This window comes from Ornithodoros turicata, chromosome 5 (assembly GCF_037126465.1).
Source record: "Ornithodoros turicata isolate Travis chromosome 5, ASM3712646v1, whole genome shotgun sequence".
NCBI classification, from domain to species: Eukaryota; Metazoa; Arthropoda; class Arachnida; order Ixodida; family Argasidae; genus Ornithodoros; species Ornithodoros turicata.
The window spans coordinates 71,346,235-71,366,500 of NC_088205.1; the positions used below are offsets into that span (position 1 = coordinate 71,346,235).

The 20,266-nt window shown below is 46.5% G+C and overlaps 1 protein-coding gene across 2 annotated transcripts; it reads left to right on the top strand.

Annotated features, from left to right (window-relative positions):
- The first annotated feature begins 322 nt into the window (after window positions 1–322).
- On the top strand, window positions 323–18,708 carry LOC135394711 (PDZ domain-containing protein 8-like). Of its 2 annotated transcripts, XM_064625587.1 has the most exons (23): window positions 323–645; window positions 1,185–1,303; window positions 1,386–1,467; window positions 1,596–1,688; window positions 1,759–1,935; window positions 2,223–2,303; window positions 2,393–2,597; window positions 4,221–4,324; window positions 4,405–4,491; window positions 5,017–5,099; window positions 5,157–5,238; window positions 5,424–5,520; window positions 8,254–8,363; window positions 9,468–9,605; window positions 10,868–10,974; window positions 11,142–11,339; window positions 11,826–11,916; window positions 12,009–12,103; window positions 13,067–13,110; window positions 13,869–13,888; window positions 13,946–14,059; window positions 17,623–17,805; window positions 18,437–18,708. In XM_064625587.1, the coding sequence occupies exons 1-23, from the start codon at window positions 484–486 to the stop codon at window positions 18,683–18,685; spliced, it is 2,721 nt and encodes a 906-aa protein (XP_064481657.1). In that variant the 5' UTR covers window positions 323–483; the 3' UTR covers window positions 18,686–18,708. The 2 variants fall into 2 exon arrangements, with proteins under 2 accessions (XP_064481657.1, XP_064481658.1); XM_064625588.1 differs by lacking the exon at window positions 9,468–9,605.
- Window positions 18,709–20,266: the final 1,558 nt, after the last annotated feature.

Genomic DNA, 20,266 nt, shown 5'->3' on the forward strand with positions numbered 1-20,266 from the left:
AAAAGGAATTCATGCACGGACACGTTCGGTATAGCAGGGTTGTGTACCTGAAAATCGTGTCAAATAATTCAGATTACGTTAAAACAATGAAGGGACGCAGTTTCTTTATGCATTCCATGTTAAAGGGGTTCGGTACATGTCTTCAGAACGTGGTCGCAGATGGCGGAGGACACCGAGCGAGACACGAAAAATTAAAGGGTGGTATTCGGTGTTGTCCCCTCGGTGTTGTCGATCAAGTCAAGTATACAACTTCGTGGACAATGCCGTATGTGCCACGACAAGCTACGCATTGAACACTCGTGCCAAAGCAATGGAAGAAAACGACACAAGAGGCTGGTCCTCTCGCACTCACTCGCTCTACAGTTCCATTGCTGCCTGACATTCGTATGCTGACGGTTGTGCCAACGGTATCCTCGCGTACTTCGAAACCTGACAGCTCTCGGAGTCTGAATCAGTGGAAAATTTGTCGATTCTCTTTGTACCATGATACCGATCGTTCAGATACTAGCCATGATAGGTGCATTCCTGCTGGGATTCGTCGTGTCCACCGTGTTGTTGCTCTTTGTCTTTTACCTGCTCATCAAGCTACCAAAACAACAACGAACGAAACCCTTTCAGCAGTTCTTCCCCATACACCTGCCACAGGTAATCTCTGCCATAATCTTGCGATTTTTGCAATGGTGTTATTGCGACGGCGGTTTTGTGTTTAAGGCAGGTCCCTGCCAGCAAAGGTGCATGTTGTTCTTCGCGATTTCCACACTGTCTAGACGGCTCATAATGAACTACGTTTTCACTTCATAGTAGTAACTACTTATTTGAAATTTGACAACATGAATACGCCTTCTTTGTCACTTTATAATTGAGCACCGTGAGACTTGTAATTTTCCGTTACCAAACCGATGCTTTTATATTACGCTCCGTACACATGGTTAGTACTGGTGCTGCAAACATATTAGTACAGACAAGATAAGCAAAATGACTATTTAGTCCTCTTTCGTGGGTGCATTTTAGGTTACAAATGGAAACTGGCTTAATAGATGCATTCGAACCCTTGATTGAGAACATCCACGTGTTGCGTCGTTGCTTTCCAGCACTTTTAGTGACCAATACTATTTTTAGTATTTTCATTGTCATTTCGTCGACAAAGGTCATGCCCGAGCTCGTTTTCCTGCCATTTATTTCAGAAACTGTTAAAGCTTGTGCAGTCTAGCAACTGGAAAAAACAACGACAGACAGTTATAGTTATGAACCTCATCATGCAGTGTATCTTCCGGGAATGGAAGGACAGTATAACTCTGCGAAGGTAAGACCGCATACCGCCGCATGTAGAATGAAGTAAATCCTGCCTGAAATGTACTTCATTTTTGTTTTTGTTTTTTTGAAAGAGTCGTTCTCAGCAAACTGAACAAAGAATTTGCAGACATGGTGCAACGCGGGGCCGCCGGCAAGCTCCTTGAAAAAATTCAGGTTGGTTGACCTTCCAGATGTCTATGAGCCTTCAGACTACCACAGTAACATGATAGCGTTTTATTTCACGTGAGGTATCTTTTATACACGACAATGTGCAAGAGTGGTCTTCCAAACGCTTCCTCTAGCTTCGCGAGTTGGATTTTGGCACCGACTTCTTGACCATCACCAGAGTCGCCGTGGAGAACGTCACTCTGCACGACACTTGGAAAACCATTGAGGTGAGTATTCTTGCTCACACCACATTTCGATTGTATGCTCAGAAGAAACACGATATTCGTGTTGTTTAAGGAACTGGATGTGTTCCTGGCCCTGGAGTACGCTGGAGGATTCACCTTAGCAGTGGACGCCGATCTCATCATCGGTGGCCAGGTGTCGCTCTCTGTTAAGATAACACACCTATCGGGCAAGGCCCGCTTGCAGTTCTCCAGGAAGCCATATTCACACTGGTCCTTCGCCTTCTACGAGGTAGCGCCGTCTTTTTCGCCATCGTGTTTTTCGCGTGTTTCTGGCCCTTTTGTATCTGTCATGTGCCTGGTGTCAGTTTACTGATTTTGAAAGCGCGAAAATCAAGTAACAAATACCGACATATGCTTCCGTGGTCTTGTTTTGTTTGATATTGTTGGTCTGCGCGACATCTGAAACATGTGCCAACCTTCTGTGACGAGGTATTTCCAAAATGAATACAATTGTCATTTCTATTACATGATACATACATGAGTTTAATGGAGGTCATCCTGTCTTTTTTTTTTCAGGAACCAAAAGTTGAAATATCTATAGAATCATCCATTCAAGGGCAGAACTTCCCCCAGATTCCCAACATTATCATGTCTCAGGTAACTTCGTGATTATAACCGGACTTCTCAATGCCAGATCAGAGAACTTGCCACCTATGAACGAAGGATATCCTGTTATCTAATCGCAGATTCGACGTGTGCTACGCGCAAAGCACACCTTGCCTAACTACAGGATACGCTTTAAGCCAATATGTCTATTCCCCGAGCTTCGCATCAACCCCCCTTTGAAGGAGAAGCTCTGCCAGACCGGGCAGCTTGAAGTGACTGTCGTGGAGTGTTCACGTCTGGTGCTTGGCGAGGGCTCGTACCAGCTTTATTGCATGCTGTCTCTTGGTGAGTAGTCTGCTGAAAGGGACAATCGATTCCGGAAATGCATCTATGAAACACGTTCCACAACGTTTGACATCGTTCGACATCGTTCGACAGTCTGTGTGGCCAAATTTCTCTCCAGAAAAGTGCGTAGGTATTAAACAAGCCAGTTTTGTAGGTTAGCATTACCTCTGCAGCTGGGGCAGCCCCAGCGGCAAAGACATCATGATGACTTACTTTTGTGCGCCAATCAGAGGGCAGCTTATACTTGAAAGCGTGTCCGAAGTGGATCCTTCATGTAGTGATCGCGCATTTATCCTAATTTCAATGTTTCTGCAGCTCATCACGTTTAACTTTGAATTAGCTTAAAATGCGAAAAAACTGCCGCGACAACGGCGAAAACCAGCAGACGAAAAACGAGAAGTTGTGGTTGGGACATGTCACCTCAATAGCCAAGAGAACATCTGTCCCGCGAGCTCTCGTGAACACCGCAAAACGCCGTGGAGAAAGTTGGACATGTCTTTTTGGTTTGGCGTCTCTGCTTTCAGAACGCCGGACGCGCACATCTACTTCCGCCGCCTGCAAGGGTCGTCGCGTCGGGCGTCATCAAGTGGGGCATAACGCTTCGAACGCCATAGCTATAAGGTTCCGCGTTTGCGGCGTATGCTCAAAAAGGAAGAATAAACAAGCTGATATTTGCGTAAAAAATACCAGCTGATAAGCTTCGATATTTCGATATTTGCATCTGAAAACGTTTCCGGAGCTCCACGATTTGAGGTGCACAACACTTGGAATTTTCCTGAAGCTGGAAATCAGTCATAGACCGTCCTTGATCGCGTTGTAGATAAAATGTAACGATCACGGAATTGCAGTGCCACCGTCGGTGCACGATGTCATCATAACGACGTGGCACGCACCATATAGGTGTTTTCAAATATGAAATGCAATAGGATCCATTTAGTAGAGTTAGCCGTGTCACGTGTCAAACAACTCTGCCTACAAGGATGTTGGCAGCAGTGACAACAGAGCGTGATACCGCTGGTTTACGGAAATCGCTGAAGCAGGAAATGCTCTAGGACAGAGAAGGGCTAGGGTACAACGACCGGTATGTAGCCATTGAGCGCATCTGCAGGTACCCCTGACAGAGATGCGGAGGTGTCCGTGGAACAGGTTACGTCCCCGGTAGAACAGTGGCTCCAGTGTCTTGTGTCACCGGAGGTTTAGGGACTAGCACCTCCAGTGCACACATGCAGGGTATCTTGCGGTCAGCAGCTTTTTACCGCGACCGGTACTGGAATGTGTGGCTTATGAAAGTGTCGCTGGTGGGCGCTTGAGGAAGACTGTGAAGCGCGACGCGGCATAATGCACTGGAATGAACCCTGTGTTTTCCGCAAGTGGTACGTCGCTAGAGAGGCGATGTGAGATAGTGTCCTGTGAGCGTGGAGCGCCTCCGCTTGGCGTGTCTTCTGTGCAACGTAGCGTCGTAACTCCACTGATAAGTTGACAAGGCTCGCGAAGCCGTTGTTTAATTTGGAGTACCGCGCCATAGTCTGCGTTAGTCTGCCATAGTTTGCATTAGTTCGGGGTTATAAAATATTCCCCTATGGGTTATGTTTAGTAATGTCGTGTAATTGTCACCACGTACAGATGAGAGCCAGTGGATCAACATGGACAAATTGGTTGGGACCCCATGGATCAACCTTGAACTTGAAATTCAAAGACCGAAGAGTGCTGGGATTGAACTCAAACAGGTCTATTGCCGTAGAACCATTGTACAAATGTACAGATATGTGTGTCGTTCTCACTGAGCGTGCGGTATTTCATGATTTAGGCACTGATCGAAGGGAAGTTCCGGGAGGTCGTCATGGTGGAAAGCGTGTCACCAGATTCTTCATTTGCAGCTGCTGGTGTAATTCCGGTGAGTTCGGTCAGGGATGTCAAATAGCTAGGGGTCACCTGTATTGTTCGAATATGTTGAAATGAGGGCAATCAGTGTATGTCATAAGAGGGTGATTACTCGCGAAGGCTTCGGTTCCGGAAGATTCGTCTAAGAACATATATGTGCTCTCAGTAAAGTACACCCAGTAAAAGAAACGTTGACACACTGTTGGAAGGTATGAGCGCTTCGTGCAAGCTATACCGCTAAGTACTATACGGTCTGCAACATGGAGACTGGTCCTCGCCGATGGTCTCTAGATAAATCGACGTTGCATCTATGCTACAACCGCCACACCATACGAGACTAGACAACACCCAAACCCGATACAGGGAAAAAAGAGGGACACACAAGGTCTCGGAACCGATATCTTGTCGACTGTGTCCCTCTTGCCAGCATGCCCTCTTGTGTCAGTATGCAGCAGCTCGTCTACGCTGTCTTGCTCAAGATTTAAGTGAGCCATTGAAAAATGCAATGATTTTGAAAGCTCCTTGTCTTTATGCACAGGGAGACGTGATCACCTTTATTAGAAACCAGGAGGTGACGGACGCAAAACAAGCGTTAAAGCTGTTTAGCAAAGGAGGAGAAAAGTAAGACACATCTTTTCAGTCGTATTCATTATACTTGCCTACTTTGCTTTCGTTCAGAGTAATCATTAAAGTGGAGAGAAAGTCTGAGTACAAATGGCAGAAGTCAGCCCAGGAAGGGCAGCACATGACTGAAGTCAAGGTGAAGTGTTGGTCTTTTATTTTTGCCAGTGTATCGCTCGTGGTAGGGATTGGTAGGCTTAATGGTAACCATAACCTTCTGAACCATAAGAGGGGACCGACATACCGGTTGCGTCCACCGATGAAATCAATGTGTGCTGATCACGTGTGGCTGTGTTAATGACGCGCTGTGTACTGCATTCTCAGACCAAGGTAGACCACACCCAACACACGACAGCGGCTGACGAAGTCCGGACAAAAGCTGCGTTCGCAGCCAAGGCTTCCATAGCGACTCTTCTTATCGGTATGCACTTTCCTCACTGCAGGACTTGGACGATCTTAACGTGCCTGGTCCCGAATATGAGCTTGTCACCCATCTTCCCTTACCCACATTGTTAAACTTTACCGAATCTTTAGTCGGTCGTAATATACCAACACAAACAGGTCAACTCCGCTCACAAATCCAAAGACTTCCGTCTTCGGCTTAGACGGGCGCATGACAGTCCAAATATGTCGCAGTGGACGCACAACAGAGTGCGCAAGCATGCTTGGAACTGTTACTTGCACCGTAATCACATTGCGGAAGCACGCGTCGGAGACGACATACTTACATTGCATATTTATTTATTTATTTGAAAGATACTGCCGGCCATCTCTTGATGGCCATGGCAGAGGAGGCGAGTACACTACATACAACACATACAACATACAGCTATACACAGTGCAAAATGTCAAGGGTTAAACATCTGAAGGCAAGAAAGAAAGTTAGTCTACAAGACCTTGTAAAAACTGGGTTGGTGATGAAATTTGTGTAACACAAGAGGGCAATTTGTTCCATTCTCGTACAGTGCGAGGAAAAAAAGAAAATTTAAACACATCTTTATTGCAACGAAACTCACGGATTAATTTACTATGTTTCAGTCTTGTGGATCGGCTCGAATTGTAAGTTAAGTAATCGCAGAACTTGAGCCCATTAGTACCGCTGACTATATCGTGCAAAAACTCGAGACGCCGAATTTTCCTTCGTTGAGCCAAGGTTGGCAAACCAGATTTAGCATAGAGTGAAGTCGAAGATGTGTGCTGACCATATGCATTATATATAAATCGAAGGGCTTTTTTCTGCACAGATTCTAGCATGTTAGTATGCGTCTGTACGTAGGGATCCCAAAGAATATCCGCGTACTCTAAAATTGGCCGCACTAACGTAGTGTAAGCCGTCAGCTTCGTTGCAGGCGTACAGTGGCGCATCGTCCTCCTCAGTGACCAAAGTTTACGGGATGCTTTGGTAGCAACTTGTTCAACATGCTCGGCCCAGCTTAGGTTTGATGCTATTGATACACCAAGGTATTTTTGGTTCTCCACTTTACTCAACACAGTAGTGTTAATGCTATACGGAAAGGACAATGACGTTTTCTTCGTTGTAACACACATGAACACGCACTTTTTCACATTGAGCTCCATCTGCCACATTTCACACCACGTAACAATAGATTGCAGACAGTTGTTTAATTTGACTTGGTCGTTAGTAGTGTTTATACTAGAATACAAAATGCAATCATCAGCAAAGAAACGACACTGGATTCCCGGAATGGCGATGCAGAGGTCATTTATAAAAATTAGAAACAACAACGGTCCAAGCACGGACCCCTGTGGTACTCCGGAGAGAACTGCCAAGGAATGCGAATGGGCTCCACCAACACTCACGAACTGTTTACGATTAGTAAGATAGGAGTGAAACCACTGCAGTATACGATCATTACTTATTATGTTTTTCAATTTATACAACAGCTTAGTGTGCGAAACTCTGTCGAATGCCTTTGATAGGTCTAAAAACACAACGTCCGTTTGACCACCTTTGTCTACAACAGAGGCAAAGTCATGAACTATGTGTACAAGTTGCGTAACTGTTGAGTAACCTCGCCTAAAGCCGTGCTGCTCTTTCACCAAGAAATCACTTTCTTCCAAAACGCTAATTATGTGTTTAAAGACAATGTGTTCCAGAACTTTGCTACTAGTACTTAGTAGTGATACCGGCCTGTAGTTAGTAATGTTTGATTTATCACCGCTTTTAAATATTGGTACCACTTTGGCTACCTTCCAGTCAGACGGGATTTCACCCGATCTTAAACTGGATTGGTAAATGATACAAAGAAACTTTGAACACCACTCTGCATACCGCTGTAAAAAAGCATTGGGTATCCCGTCTGGACCACACGCCTTCTTCGTGTCCAGCCGGAGGAGCCTATCTAAGACACCCTCTGTGAACACTTCGACATCGCTCATACCAAAGCAGGTAGAAGAGAAAGGTGGTTCTGTACAGTCGTCGTTGGTGTACACAGAGGCAAACCACCCGTTGAATTCATCCGCGATTCATATTGCATGCGTTTAAAGCAAAACCCGTAACATATTCGTGTTAGCAAACGTCTGAATAGGCTTCCCTGTCTACAAGTCGTCCATCAGGATATATACCGGGCGTCTCACGAAGGCGCCCCGGCTGAATAATAAGTGAGCATCTGTGAGGCATTGGCCAAAAACTGAGCAGTGAGCGGCTCATTCGCATATGTTTATTAATTGAATAAAATTCCTAACATTTACTTCGGACGCTTTCGGTTTTACAGATTGCGACCTTCAGCAGAAAATGTCCCAGAAAAAAAAAAAAGCCCGCGTCGACACTTGATTTGTAGAGTAATTAAGTCGTTTAGATTTACATATTTCGTGCGCGGAGCAGTGTGCCAACGCTCTCCTTCGCTGAGCTATCCGGCTGTCAGTTACGTGTACGTCCGCCTGGTTTACGCACTTATAGGATGAGACCAATTGTAAACGTGTTGTGTATCAGACTGAACCTTTTGCAGCTATAGCTGTATGAGGGAACTTTTCTCAAGGATGGCGTTGTGCCTGACGTCTTTAGTGCTAGCAACCGTCGGGACTTTTTCAGTCCAAAGCTTACCCCTGAAGCCGCCAGCTTCAGAAATATGTTTAGTAAACTGCCAGCCTAGTTCTGTACTTCGAGGGTGAAAATAGGCGTGTTTCTTCTCAGCTGGTTCCGGCAAACAAAAGAAAATCGTGGGCGACAGCAACGAAATTCTATCTCGTGCCAAAGCCAAAGGGTTTCCCATCAAACGTACCACATTCGTCGTCTCCACAAAGGTATGCGTTAGCGTCAGTTCTTGCATGACACACAACAGCTGGGCTTTCTCAATGAATACCTGGCATATTCCGAGATTGACAATAACTGTGTCCACGCATAATAATACAACGTGCACGCTGTACGGTAACAGCAGTGGTTGCACAGTGCGAAAAGCACGAAGTGAGGGCCAGTTCTCACTTGGCGACGCCCGACGTGGCGCCGTGAGCGGGCGGCGGAAACAGACGCGCATTTCCGGAGACGGGAGAGGAGAGACGTCGAGCCAAAAAAAATTGCCATGCCGAGCTTCTTTCACGATGTCGGCGAGAGCTGCCGTGAACGACAGCTAGCGACCAATTAGGCGACACAGAAGGGCCATGCCTCCTGATTTTTCGTCTGCTTTGGACGACGGAATGATGCCACTGTGGTGGGAACATGAAAATCGTGCGCGTTGACAGGGCGGCGGGAATGCGCGTCTATTTCCGCCGCCCGCTCACGACGCCGCGTCGGGCGTCGCCAAGGGAGAACTGGCCCTCAGCGTCGATTCCGTTTCGGCTTTCTTTTCCGTACCAATGTCCTGTTGAGCCCTGGCGGCCACGACACTGCCCCGATGCACGTCTTCCAATCGCTATTTGCTGCCTCTCAGCAGTATCTGGGGCAGATGACGCGATTGAGAGGTACAGCTCCGGTCAACCTTAATAATAACACTGAAAAAAAAAAAAAGTGATCTCGTTCCCGAGCGCGATTACAGCAATCCTTAGGACCATCAGGAAATCCTAATTGGACAAAATTATTGTGTTAGTTTAACGCAAGGATTTTGTTCACTTAACATTCCCCCAGTGTCCCAAGGGTGGCTGTTGTCGCACTGGGAAATGGGACCGAATTTTTTCCAGTGTTAATATTAAGGTTGACCGGAGCTGTACTTTTCGTCGTTGCGGTCTGCAGAGAAAAAAAAAAAAAAAAACGTTCATCCCGTGACGTACTGTTTCTTGCGGGTTATCTCTCCACTTCGTGCACTGATCCCTCTCCCATTCCTGTATTCCCACATGCTGCCCTAAGGGAAGGTGTGCCGCGCAAGAAAACCAATCGTGGCTCGGTTGCGCAATTTACTAAACTTACTAACGCAGGACCCCGTGTTTCTCGAAAAATTCACTTTGGAAGTGAAGGAAAAATACAAGTACCTCAATGTGGGCATCTGGAGCAAGGGTCAAACCATTAATCTGCGGGGCATCAAGAAGCCCAGGCTCGATAATATGCTCGCTTATGTAAGTTGCTTTTCTGCAGATATACTTCATCGTCCTGTTTCTCTCTCTCCCCTATCGCTCATAGGGCTGTTGCAGCAAAGTTTGCACAGCGCCATTTCGGGCTCAAGCGGTCACGGATCCAGCAGTAGTTTTATCAGCAGGTTCAGCATTGTGCTTCAAGCGGTATGGCGCCATGGAAATCCGCAGAAAAAGCGATGAGTCTTGCCAAGTGTGAACAACTCGAGACCATTTATTTGAAAGTGCCGCCGTCGTCTGCTAAAACTACCGCACATTGCATATTTTTGGGGCGCTCACGTGACTGTTCACTCGCGCCACCTGGCCGCAGAAACAGGTCTATGGAGTGACCTCTTTGGCAACGTCACCTAGACACAGAAAGCCTGCTCATTGCCTCCTCTCCCTCCTTCGCTACGTGGACGTGAAGAGTCAGAATTCGTCTGCTACTGCGACTCACCGTTCTGCGAATTCAAGAACTCGCAAATGACTGCAGCTCAGTTGGAACCTGCAGACCTAAATATTTAGACGAAAAGTGTAAGACGCGTTCCAGAAAGTCTTTTCAGTCATTTCCAAGTTTTCTCATTTAGTGCGCGGGGACGTCCAATCACAACTCGCAGACGACGATGGTTCGTCTTCATGGACACGACTGCTGAAGGCACGTTCCTGATTGGCTGCCGCCGTCGAAAACACGGTCCTGATTTGCTGACTCTTAATTGTTACGTCACGTGGACGACTAAGCAGGCTTTCCCTATCTAGGTGTTGTTGTCTTTGGTCCCTCTCTCAAATAAGGTGATAACATTTCAAGGTGAGGCGCACATGGTTTCTTCTGTGGATTCCAGTCTATGAATACTCCCTGACATTGCTGCCTTGGGAGTGGAGAGACACATCGTCACGTGGTTCCTCCAAACTTTTTTTGCTATAGTTGTGGCTCGTGTGTGGCGAGCAAAAACGGGCTATTTCGGCACCCCCCCCCAAACTTTCCCTCTCCCCTGCGCAGAGACAAACTGTCGTGCCGTATACCCTTCCAGGATGTCTGTCCCTTAGAAGCCTTCCTCTGAATGTGCGCGTTCATAGGAATGAATAGGTAGTCCAAACACTTTCGGCATGCACTGTCCATATTTTTATTCAGGAGAGTCAGTACAGAGGGGGGGGGGGGGGGGTGCAAGAAAGGAGGAGAGGGGGAACAGAAATGACCTTCTAGGGCTAACTTCGCCACGCATCCAGTGATTATGGTGATTGTAACGTGCTGAAGTACGTGTATATTTCAGACCGCGATTCCATTGGCTCACATTCTGGGAGAATGCACGAAGACTGCCGAAGCTTACTATTGTCAAGTATTTAAGCTCCTTTGCCCCGAATTCACGCAGTTGCCAAAGTAAGTGCTGTGATGGGCTGCTACTTTCATGTAATACCGCAGGAATTCGAACCGTTCCTGCCTTAGCGTCGGTTAGAGCCTCTTGTATCTGCAACATGTAACCCGTGTGGAACGGGTAATCCGGCTCCCACACATCCCGTAATAGCTGCGCTTTGGTTTGTGCGCAGAGAGTTTATCAAGTACGCAATGCTCGCTGGATTTGACCCCAGGCTCTGCTACGGCGATATCACAATGAGTTTCGTCTTCAAAGGGTGGTACAAAACGAAATCTCTCGGGGCAGAGGACGAAGCACAGGCATGCAAGCGTTCCACGGCGCCGCCAGCGGATGAAGCTGTCGACAACCTCATGGACGTGGACTCTAGTCCGTGAGTTCAACGATACGGCTTTAAGTCTACGGCTAAAGCGTTGTGTAGACTGATTACCGTGTAAGGAAGTCCACGAGTCCTTACTCGTGTGTTCCATGGACGCAAGAGGGGGAACCGACATACTTGAAAGCATCAATAACGAACGCTTTGACAGAAATACAGATAAACTTGAACGTAAATGTAAAGGATGCAACCGCCACCACCGATGCCACACTACCATCTCCATTAGAAGATGTTAGTGTCTGCCAGTGTTGTCGTGCTGCCAGTTCCCCGCTATATGTGAACTAGATACGGACACTAGACGTGAAGTGAGAGGCTTTCAGGGGGTGGTTTCTTGAGTACACTATGATCACAAGTCAACGGACATCCTCTTTTGTTAGACGCGACTGAATGTGTCTACAACGTTGCGTACAAGTCGCACGGCTGAAAAAAAGAAAGCTCTAATCAGCAGTGTAGGTTAATTTACAGATACGACATTATTTGCAGGACCATTCAACCCGCTGCCAAGTCACTGATTCATGTCTTCGAAGAAGTCACACTGAAGAAATCTATAAACTGCAAGTTTTGCAACAACAGGGTAAATTGCGCAGAGCTTTCAATAAGTAGTGCAGTATCTTGTGGAAGTCCCTCGCATACTGCGAAGTAACACTCGACCTTTTATTGTTGTAGATATGGTTGAGGAAGTGCTTACGCTGCACGGAATGTCGCATGATCATTCACAAGAAGTGTGAGGCACTCTGCAAACAGAAGACGATATGCAAGCAGTAAGTGTGATCATTAATGAATTTCGATAACAGCTTTAGCTCAACAGGACTAAAATAAAAAGACTATCTTTTGGGCGTTCTGTCAACCCCGTTTAAACGCGGTAACTCAATGCCATGTTCCGATATAGTCATCGGGTGCCCGTTTCGGTGCCATTGTAACATCTCCCTTTCTTCTCTTCCTCTCTCCCCCTCTCACTATTCGTCCGACACACCGTCAGGACTATCCGACTACTGTAAACGTATTTTTATTCGTGATGTCTTAATTTCGCGACCGCTACAAAATCGCGAAAAAAAATGTATTCGCCACCACAGCTTGACGTTTATCCCGCGAAAGGAGACAGCCCTGGGATCGCGAAATTAAATACTCGCGCGATTCGCGAAAATTAATACATCACGTATAAAAATGAGTTCACAGTATTCACGCCCCGACCAGCAAGAAAGAACCAATCGCCGCGTTCGGCGCATGCGTGTTTAGGCGTTTCTCCTCCGTTTGAGATGAATTTTAACATGACCGCATCGAACATGGAGCGCATGGAGGCTGCAAGAAAGGTAGATTCAGGATTAATTACACTTGCACACTTTAATCACACGCAGAGTAACAGCGGTGTGTGTCACGCCGAACTTAAACGTGGACATCAAACTTTCTGCCGTAACGCTTCGTGACAGGCCCGCATTGGCTGACACTTGCGGTGTCCGCATGTATGTGCAAGCAGGTGCCTGCACGTAATGGAACGCAGTAGTGTGGACCATACTTTATTTCTCGACCGCGAGGCTTCATCGTCCCAGTTACGAAATTGTAGTGCTAGGTAATTTTTCATCGCGAACCACCATTTAAGCTGATGCACCATTGCATCATGAGCCCTTGAGTAGTTAGAAACTACAGCTAGAAATCCAGATCTGGCTACATGGTTAAATTACAATATTACAGCATCGTAGCCCATTTCTATATTTGTATCGCTATAGGGTAATCTGGCCCGATGAAGACGTGGTGGAGGAAACTAAACGCAGTAAGTATCATAACATAGTACTGTGTTTGTTGTTGTAAGTTTAGTAAGTCACGGATCATAACTGATACTCTTAGTAGCACTAGGGGTACTATACAGCAGGGCAGTTCGCCTGGAATGAGGAATGAGTTCACCTCCGCTATAACACAACCGTTATCCAAATCGAGTTTGCTAGAGAAATTACGATATTTCGCTTAGCGCCAAAGTTGAATGGAATATATTTCCAGTCGCGAGTAGTATAGGGAACGTTTTCTAGAGTGGCGATAACCAAGGGTTGATCAAAGGGATAAGAGTTGATGAAATGAAGTTGATGAAACAACATGGAAGATGAAGTTGATGAAACAAGGAATGAAATCCGCAGTGAGCGACGTGACCGTGTAGATACACCATCTGGTTGTTGGTTGTACCCCCAAAGTCATTCTGAAGACCGGGAGGTTGTGGGTTTTGAATAATGCCGCCTGGTATCAGTCTGAGTAAGCTTTCACTCCTGTGTCGGTTTTATTGACCTTGAATCCAGCCCAGGAACCATGCTACATCCTCACACCTGCTCTCCGATTAAGCCACAGCTGCTCAGCGGTAATAACATAGTATCGAAAATCGTGCGAATTTTAAGAACGTACTGGTAAAATAAACTGATTCTTTCACGTGCGAAGTTCTATCATATGTGCTCTAATTTATCACATCTGTTACCAAATTTCAAATATCTCTCGGGATATAATTGTGTGCATTGTCATTAATCCTTGTCTTCGATCTACTTACAGAAGGGGAATCGGACTCCAAGGTAACGCTGCGAGTGTTTTCTTTTTCGTGAGAGTTGCTACACAACGTGGCATTGCAGATAACGGGGATGGACTCTAAGTCGACGGATAGCGTACAGAAGTCCGGCAAAGAAGAGCGTTCCTCCGCACCAGCAGTTATACCGGTTCCTGGGTCTGCTGACCACAAGGTTGAGGTAATACAGCAGATCATTCGTTCTTCTATGACACCTCACACGTCTCAACATGGAAGAAGAAAGCATGAGGCATTTGTCACGTGCGCACATGCACAATCCACTGAAAGTGCATAGGGATGAACAGATGAACAGCACCACACTGATAATGTACCTGCCACACAGCGCTGCCAGCCACCCCCACGTATAAATGAATTTGGATACATTCTGCTATATTTGCGGCGGTTGGCTTTACACATATATTCTGCTCATCAGCAGCAACACCCCGTTGTGCTGATAATGAGTGAAGCATATCATCCCGACGGCCTTCTGCTCCCTCCCTGTGACATTGCCCTCGATAAGTTTTCTGTTCCTGTATCAGTCGCTGAGTAACAAAAGCTGCTACAGCCGACATCAGTGAGTACAGCTGCACCTGGTCTTTCACGACCTCCTGTAGACTTTCGCTGTTTGCGGTTTCGTTGTTGGTGTTTGACAGAATTCTTAGAGGTACCAGCGTACCGTAGAACACATACAATGCCAGAACAGATAATCCAACTCAGATATGTCCCTCAGACTGTGCACTCTGAGTGTTTCAATCGTGTAGTACGAGTACACTTCATGCTCGCCTTACAGTGATCTTCCACAGCTTCCCTGGGGCAGAAATGACTGCTAGCCATCAAGAGAAAAGATAAGTTCAATGCTGACATAGCAAAGAGGCTGATTTTGTCCCAAACGTGCCAAATGAAAGACAGATTCTCTGTGAATTTGCGGTGCCATCAGTCTTCACATTCAAGAAGCCAGAGAGACATACAAAAAAAAAAAAAAAAAACGCGTAGTCGGGATGCAAAACCATCGATAGGGCATCGATACTGTCGAGAAACTATAGATAGTTTTAGGATAATTGACCATCGATACTTGCCGCAATCGTACTAAGCTTATATTTTGTACCAAATGTTTCTGCTGTATAGACCAGTTTGCGCGCCTGAAATCACACTCTTGCGGTGGCGCTGCAGTTAGCATGTCGTCTGTTTGGTGTGGGCAAAACAGCAATCAATTGGAGTGATATGAGTGATTGTTTTCATGCAAAGTGGGCATGCTACAAAGACGTGTATCCTTCGGGTACACAACGCGATGGGAAAAGGGTGGCGAAATCACCTTTCATCAGTTTCCGCGCAACGCACAACGAAGAAATCGCTTGATTGTGAATCGCCTTTGTGTGTTTAAATCGTTTTGATCAGTTAAGCAGAAAGGTTCCCTGACATCGCCTTTGTGAGATCCCCTCACGATACCTGAATACGTGCAGCGATGCACGGTACCAAATCAGCGCTGTTTTCAGAAAGGCCCCGATCAAACAGCTCGCCTAAGGTGAAGTAATTGTGGGCTTCCAGTGACTTGTACGCTTGCACAGTATCAGCAGCGAACTGGCTCGGCGAAAATATTCAGAGTTCGAGGTAACTCGTTACAAGTAACTCGTTACTGTAACTAAGTTCCTTTTTTTGGTAACTTCTAACTTAACTCGGTACTTTTGCGCCGTGGTAACTTTCAGAGGAACTCGTTCCTTTTTCAGGTAACTTTGCCAAAGTAACTTAAGTTAAGTTCCAAGTTACTTTTAACTCGCTTTTCACTCTCGTCCACATATTTTCTTGCTTTCTCTCCGGTTCCTTCATGGTATTTTTTCCCATGAAACGTCATTCAATCAATGACAGTGTTTTATTCAGGAAGTAAGAACCGCTGACATTGAAATGAAGCTGAACCATTGTGCGCCCACAGGGGGTAAGGTGCAAAGCGTTCGAATAGACCTCTGCCAGAGAAACGTCATCATGACATTGGTAGACAGACTGAAACCGAAACAAATCGGAAGGCGGGCTGCGTTCCACGAATGGGCACTTGTTCGCTGTCTCCCACTGAAAGAAAAGTAGGACCGAGGGTCGCGTCCCTTTAAGGGACCATGTCGTAACCCCCTCAAGACCGTGGCTTTCGGGCGTGACCTTGTTCACCTCTAGCTTCGAGCGTAGTTCAATTCTACCAAATTTTGGCGCTGTCGAACACTATGACGTCATTTCTTTACAAACAGGGAGAGGTCTATTGTTGGACATAAACGAAAACGATCTAAGCGTGTTGCACTCCTCCGCAGGCAGCTCAAGGTCTAACTCAACTGCTCACGCGCGCTGCACCTGCGTAATGCTATTTTGTGTCCGGAGTAACTTGGAAGTAACTCGTTCTTTTTTTTAAGTAACTCGGTAACTGCGAGTTACATTTCATGCTGAAGAACTTCGTTATTAACTTAGTTACATTTTGCACACGGTAACTTAACTTGTAACGAGTTCTTTTTGACGGGTAACTTCTCAATCTATGAAAATATTAGATAAACTACAATGCGATAGGGATAGGCGGCATGTTTTGTGGCTGGGCTGTCCAGTTGTCGATGTGCATCGCAAAGGGATCGTCGTGTTGTATACAGTTCAGAAACAACTTCGTCTTGTAGCAACACTTGTCTGATTCCTTCAGAGCACTAAATTATTCGGGCATTGTGGAAGGAGACAGTCGAGAGCGGTGTAGCAGTGAACACTACCGATGTCGCACTTGCGGAAAGCATTCGGACGCTGCGTTCAGTACGTTTTGCCTGCACCAACCTCACGCATGCGCAGATGGCGCCTCTTCTTTGTAAACAGTAAAGTGGTCTATACAGTGCAGTAAATAGTTCCGAAATGGACTCCCAAAATCGAAAGTACCGCGCTCCAATACTCCAATCGAAAGTACCGCGCTCCAATGCTTGCATTCCCTTTTGAACCCATCCTCTCTTAATCTTAATAAACATAAATATCTTAATAAACATATTCCCCCCCCCCCCATCCTCTCACCACGTGAATAACATAGTAGAACAGCAGCACATCTGTGAGGCAAAACCCGCGATAGAACTGCTGCACGCGAGTCGTGTGTATGACTCGGGTCGGGTAGGGAGCCTCAAACATGTCCGAATTCCGGGGGTTTCCGTGCGCGCTACAACGGTGCGCTGGGTTTTGCATATCGTCTGTTGAAAACTACGAGCAACACTGTGTCAGTTTCCACCGACATGCATTGTTTTGCGTCGACCAACGAGTTTGACAAGTCGTCGTCATGGAAGGAGTTTTGTCAGAAGACAAAATACGAAACGCGTCACCTGCCTCGGTGTATCAGTTGGTAAGGTGTCTGCCTACTGACCCTTAGGTTGCGGGTTGGATCCCTGCCGGGGACGCCAGTAACTTGGTTGCAGGGTACAAGTTGCTCAGACACGCCATCTTCCGCGAGGGACGTTAAATACCGTGTGCCGTGTGCTGAATCGGTACATGTTGGAGAACCCTCAGGGGGGCAAAATTAATCAACAGACCGACCCCGTCGTTCATGATCACAGTTGTTTCACGTCGTAAAGCCACAATTATAAATTACTATCCGTAGAAAAAAGTCCATTGCACCGTGAACCTTGTTTGCAGGCGAATTCGGTGGTCTTTCTTCGTATCTGTTTCATATTGCCATTTAATTAACCACCGTTCCTCTCTGAACTGGTGGTTTAGCTTTTTAATGTGACCATTCGCATGCGTCTTTTGCAGGAAGACCGTAAGTTCTTCAAGTCGTTGGAAATGAACGCAGACGCCGAGAACCTGAACCACATATTGGACAGCCTGAGCCATCGGATATTTGACCTTCGCTTGTTTGCCATAGCGAACGAACAGGCCAAGTTCTTGCACGACGACTTGAAAGGCGACGAACGGCGAAAACGCATTGAGAATGTGGTACGTATATTTTGCGTGCTATGGTACTCCTGTCTGCGTGTACCGCCGTCTAGAAAGGTTTCGTGGCGACGAGACATACAGAAGACCTTTTAGCGAGTTTGGAACGCAAGTCTTCCTTCTGGTCTGCTTCAGCTGAGATGTTCATTAGCGACTGTACCATTTTCAGATGGTATGGCACTGAGATACATAAGTACTAAATAATATTTAGGAACAAGCACAAATAGCATATTACAAGATAAGAGTTGTGAGTTAGGGTCTAGTCAATGGCCTCATCAGGTCTTAATCAGTGAGAGGGATAAGGACCTTGGCTCTATTGAGAGATGGGACTGTATTTTTTGAAGCTGCACTTTCAGCAACATACTACAGAGGAAAAGGAATAGCATCCGGACGGGGTAGCTATTGACACCCCAAAAATCCTCTGAGTTAAAAGTACAGCTCAGTTGCGTTTGTCTGTCGTCCGTCTGTCTGTGTTCCTCTTCGTGTTCCGCTGTCTCATTACCGAAGCTCATTGGCTGAAGGCATATTACAAGTCTAAGGGCACATTTCCGAAAATCGCAGTACTCCTTAACGCTCTTCATCACATCGTGCTACATCTTACATGTATACGCCAATATACTCTGTGTAATTTCAGTACCAGAAGGTGAAAGCAGTATTTGAAAAGGAGAAACAAAACAAGGAAAAGCTGTCAGCTTCAGTGGCCGCAGCTACTGGCGGCGCGAAGTCCGAAGCGGAGACTAAACTGGCCCAGTGCGGAAAGCGACTGAAGGCAATCAACCTGGTCCTCCTATACTATGCGTGTGGCCTGAAACGCATGAACGTCGACCACCCAGATGTGGCAATTGATGGGGACAAGCACAGCGAAGGGGAAATGGAATTATAATTTCATTATAATAGTTTCTCATATTAGATCTCAAGTTTCAATCAACGTTTTTGTGGTCGCGCTGCGTGTCTCAGTAACATGATGACACAGGTGATGATTTTGTCGTCGCATGATGATGCCGACATTTTATTTGGTGGTACACTGTATACTACTACATCAGGAGACTGCTGATTGGCGGCAAGAAACACGACTCGCAAAATTTAATGGAAAGCCTGTTGGCTTGGTTCCCTATATAGAGTTTGCAAAGCCCTAGTCTGTCTTCTTGTATTCACCACCAAACACCACCACCATCAAACGAAGCATACTAGTGCCAGTTATTAAGCTATTACTAAGTTATTAAGCTTACTAGTGCCAATATTCATTCATAATATTTTTGTTTAACCATACGTTGCTGCCAATAAAACTGGCGTGTATGGTTGTTGGTGTTCAGTTCTGCGACTTCGTGTTATGTGGGAAAAGGTGAATTCATGTCGCTCTGGTACCTCCGCATTGAATCTGGTACCTCGTTTGCTTATGGAGTACACCAGGTGCGAAGTGTACACAGGTGCAGCAGAGCCTGGAGATGTTTGAATGCTGGAGTGAATGCTACCTTGAACTGCTTCCGACGGAAGTCTGTCCTCGAAGTGTTCATAGGTGGAGCGACAGAGGGTTATCAGCGTGGAAGAGGAAATGTGTGACATGCTGCCAGTGTGAATGAATCCTGCAAGCGGCCTGTGTCGAGGCCAAATACCCTTGTTACCAAATGCCTCCGGTATACTCTGCAGCCGAGTTTCCCGTCTCGGGTCCTTGGATCCGAGGATCGAGAGAGGCTGCTGGGTTGACTGGAAACAGGAATACAGTAGGGCATCACCTGCGCAATTGAGACACGTATTTTGCAATGCTAAGCGCATTCTTTTCACTTGTACTGGACTGCACAACCTTGGACTCCACGCAAGACGGGTTTTCGGGAGCTGCACTTTCCAGCTGAAAGGAACTTTATTAGTAATGCCTTTCTTTTCAACAGGAAAGTGCAGCACGCAAATAACCCAGTTCAGATCTGGTGCAGGGGGTGCAATCGAAAAGAATGCACCTATTGTGTCCTGTATGCTGCCGGGGGTGGTGATCAAGTACACACACCAGGGCGCATTTCAGGGGGCTTTGCATCGCTTACTCTGGGCGCTCTTTGGCCGCTAGTGGAGGCTTTGCACTAGATGGCAATGGAATGTGTGTTCTAACGAAAGTGGCGGTCCGTTCAACTCTGCTGATCCACGAGCAAAAGACTTGTGGACAACCATTAGCGACTTGTGTTGCTGCCCAACTTCATGCCAGAGAAGTGGCAGACTTCAGTGGCATCGTTAGACCTTGTCTTACTGAAGCATAATGCATTTCTTCCACGACAGCTCCACGCCCGATATTATTCTGGAGATGTGAAGATATATAGCTCAATTATACGCTAAACGCTGAAGGCGGGCAAAGTTGCTTTGCCTATAAGCGCTGAGAAAGTACAAACTGAAAGATCGACCGCGACTTTATCAGCCCAGGGGCAGCGTTGCAAAAAAAAAATATGGCAGCATGGCGTTTGACAGCAGTGTCTCACGGCCT

What these genes read in the sequence shown, in the direction of transcription:
- LOC135394711 (XM_064625587.1), top strand. Translation starts at nt 484, where the DNA reads ATGATACCGATCGTTCAGATACTAGCCATGATAGGTGCATTCCTGCTG. An exon ending in CAGCTGCTGGTGTAATTCCG is followed by an intron (nt 4,492 to 5,016) that starts GTGAGTTCGGTC and finishes CTTTATGCACAG; the next exon opens with GGAGACGTGATCACCTTTAT. An exon ending in GAATTCACGCAGTTGCCAAA is followed by an intron (nt 10,975 to 11,141) that starts GTAAGTGCTGTG and finishes GTTTGTGCGCAG; the next exon opens with AGAGTTTATCAAGTACGCAA.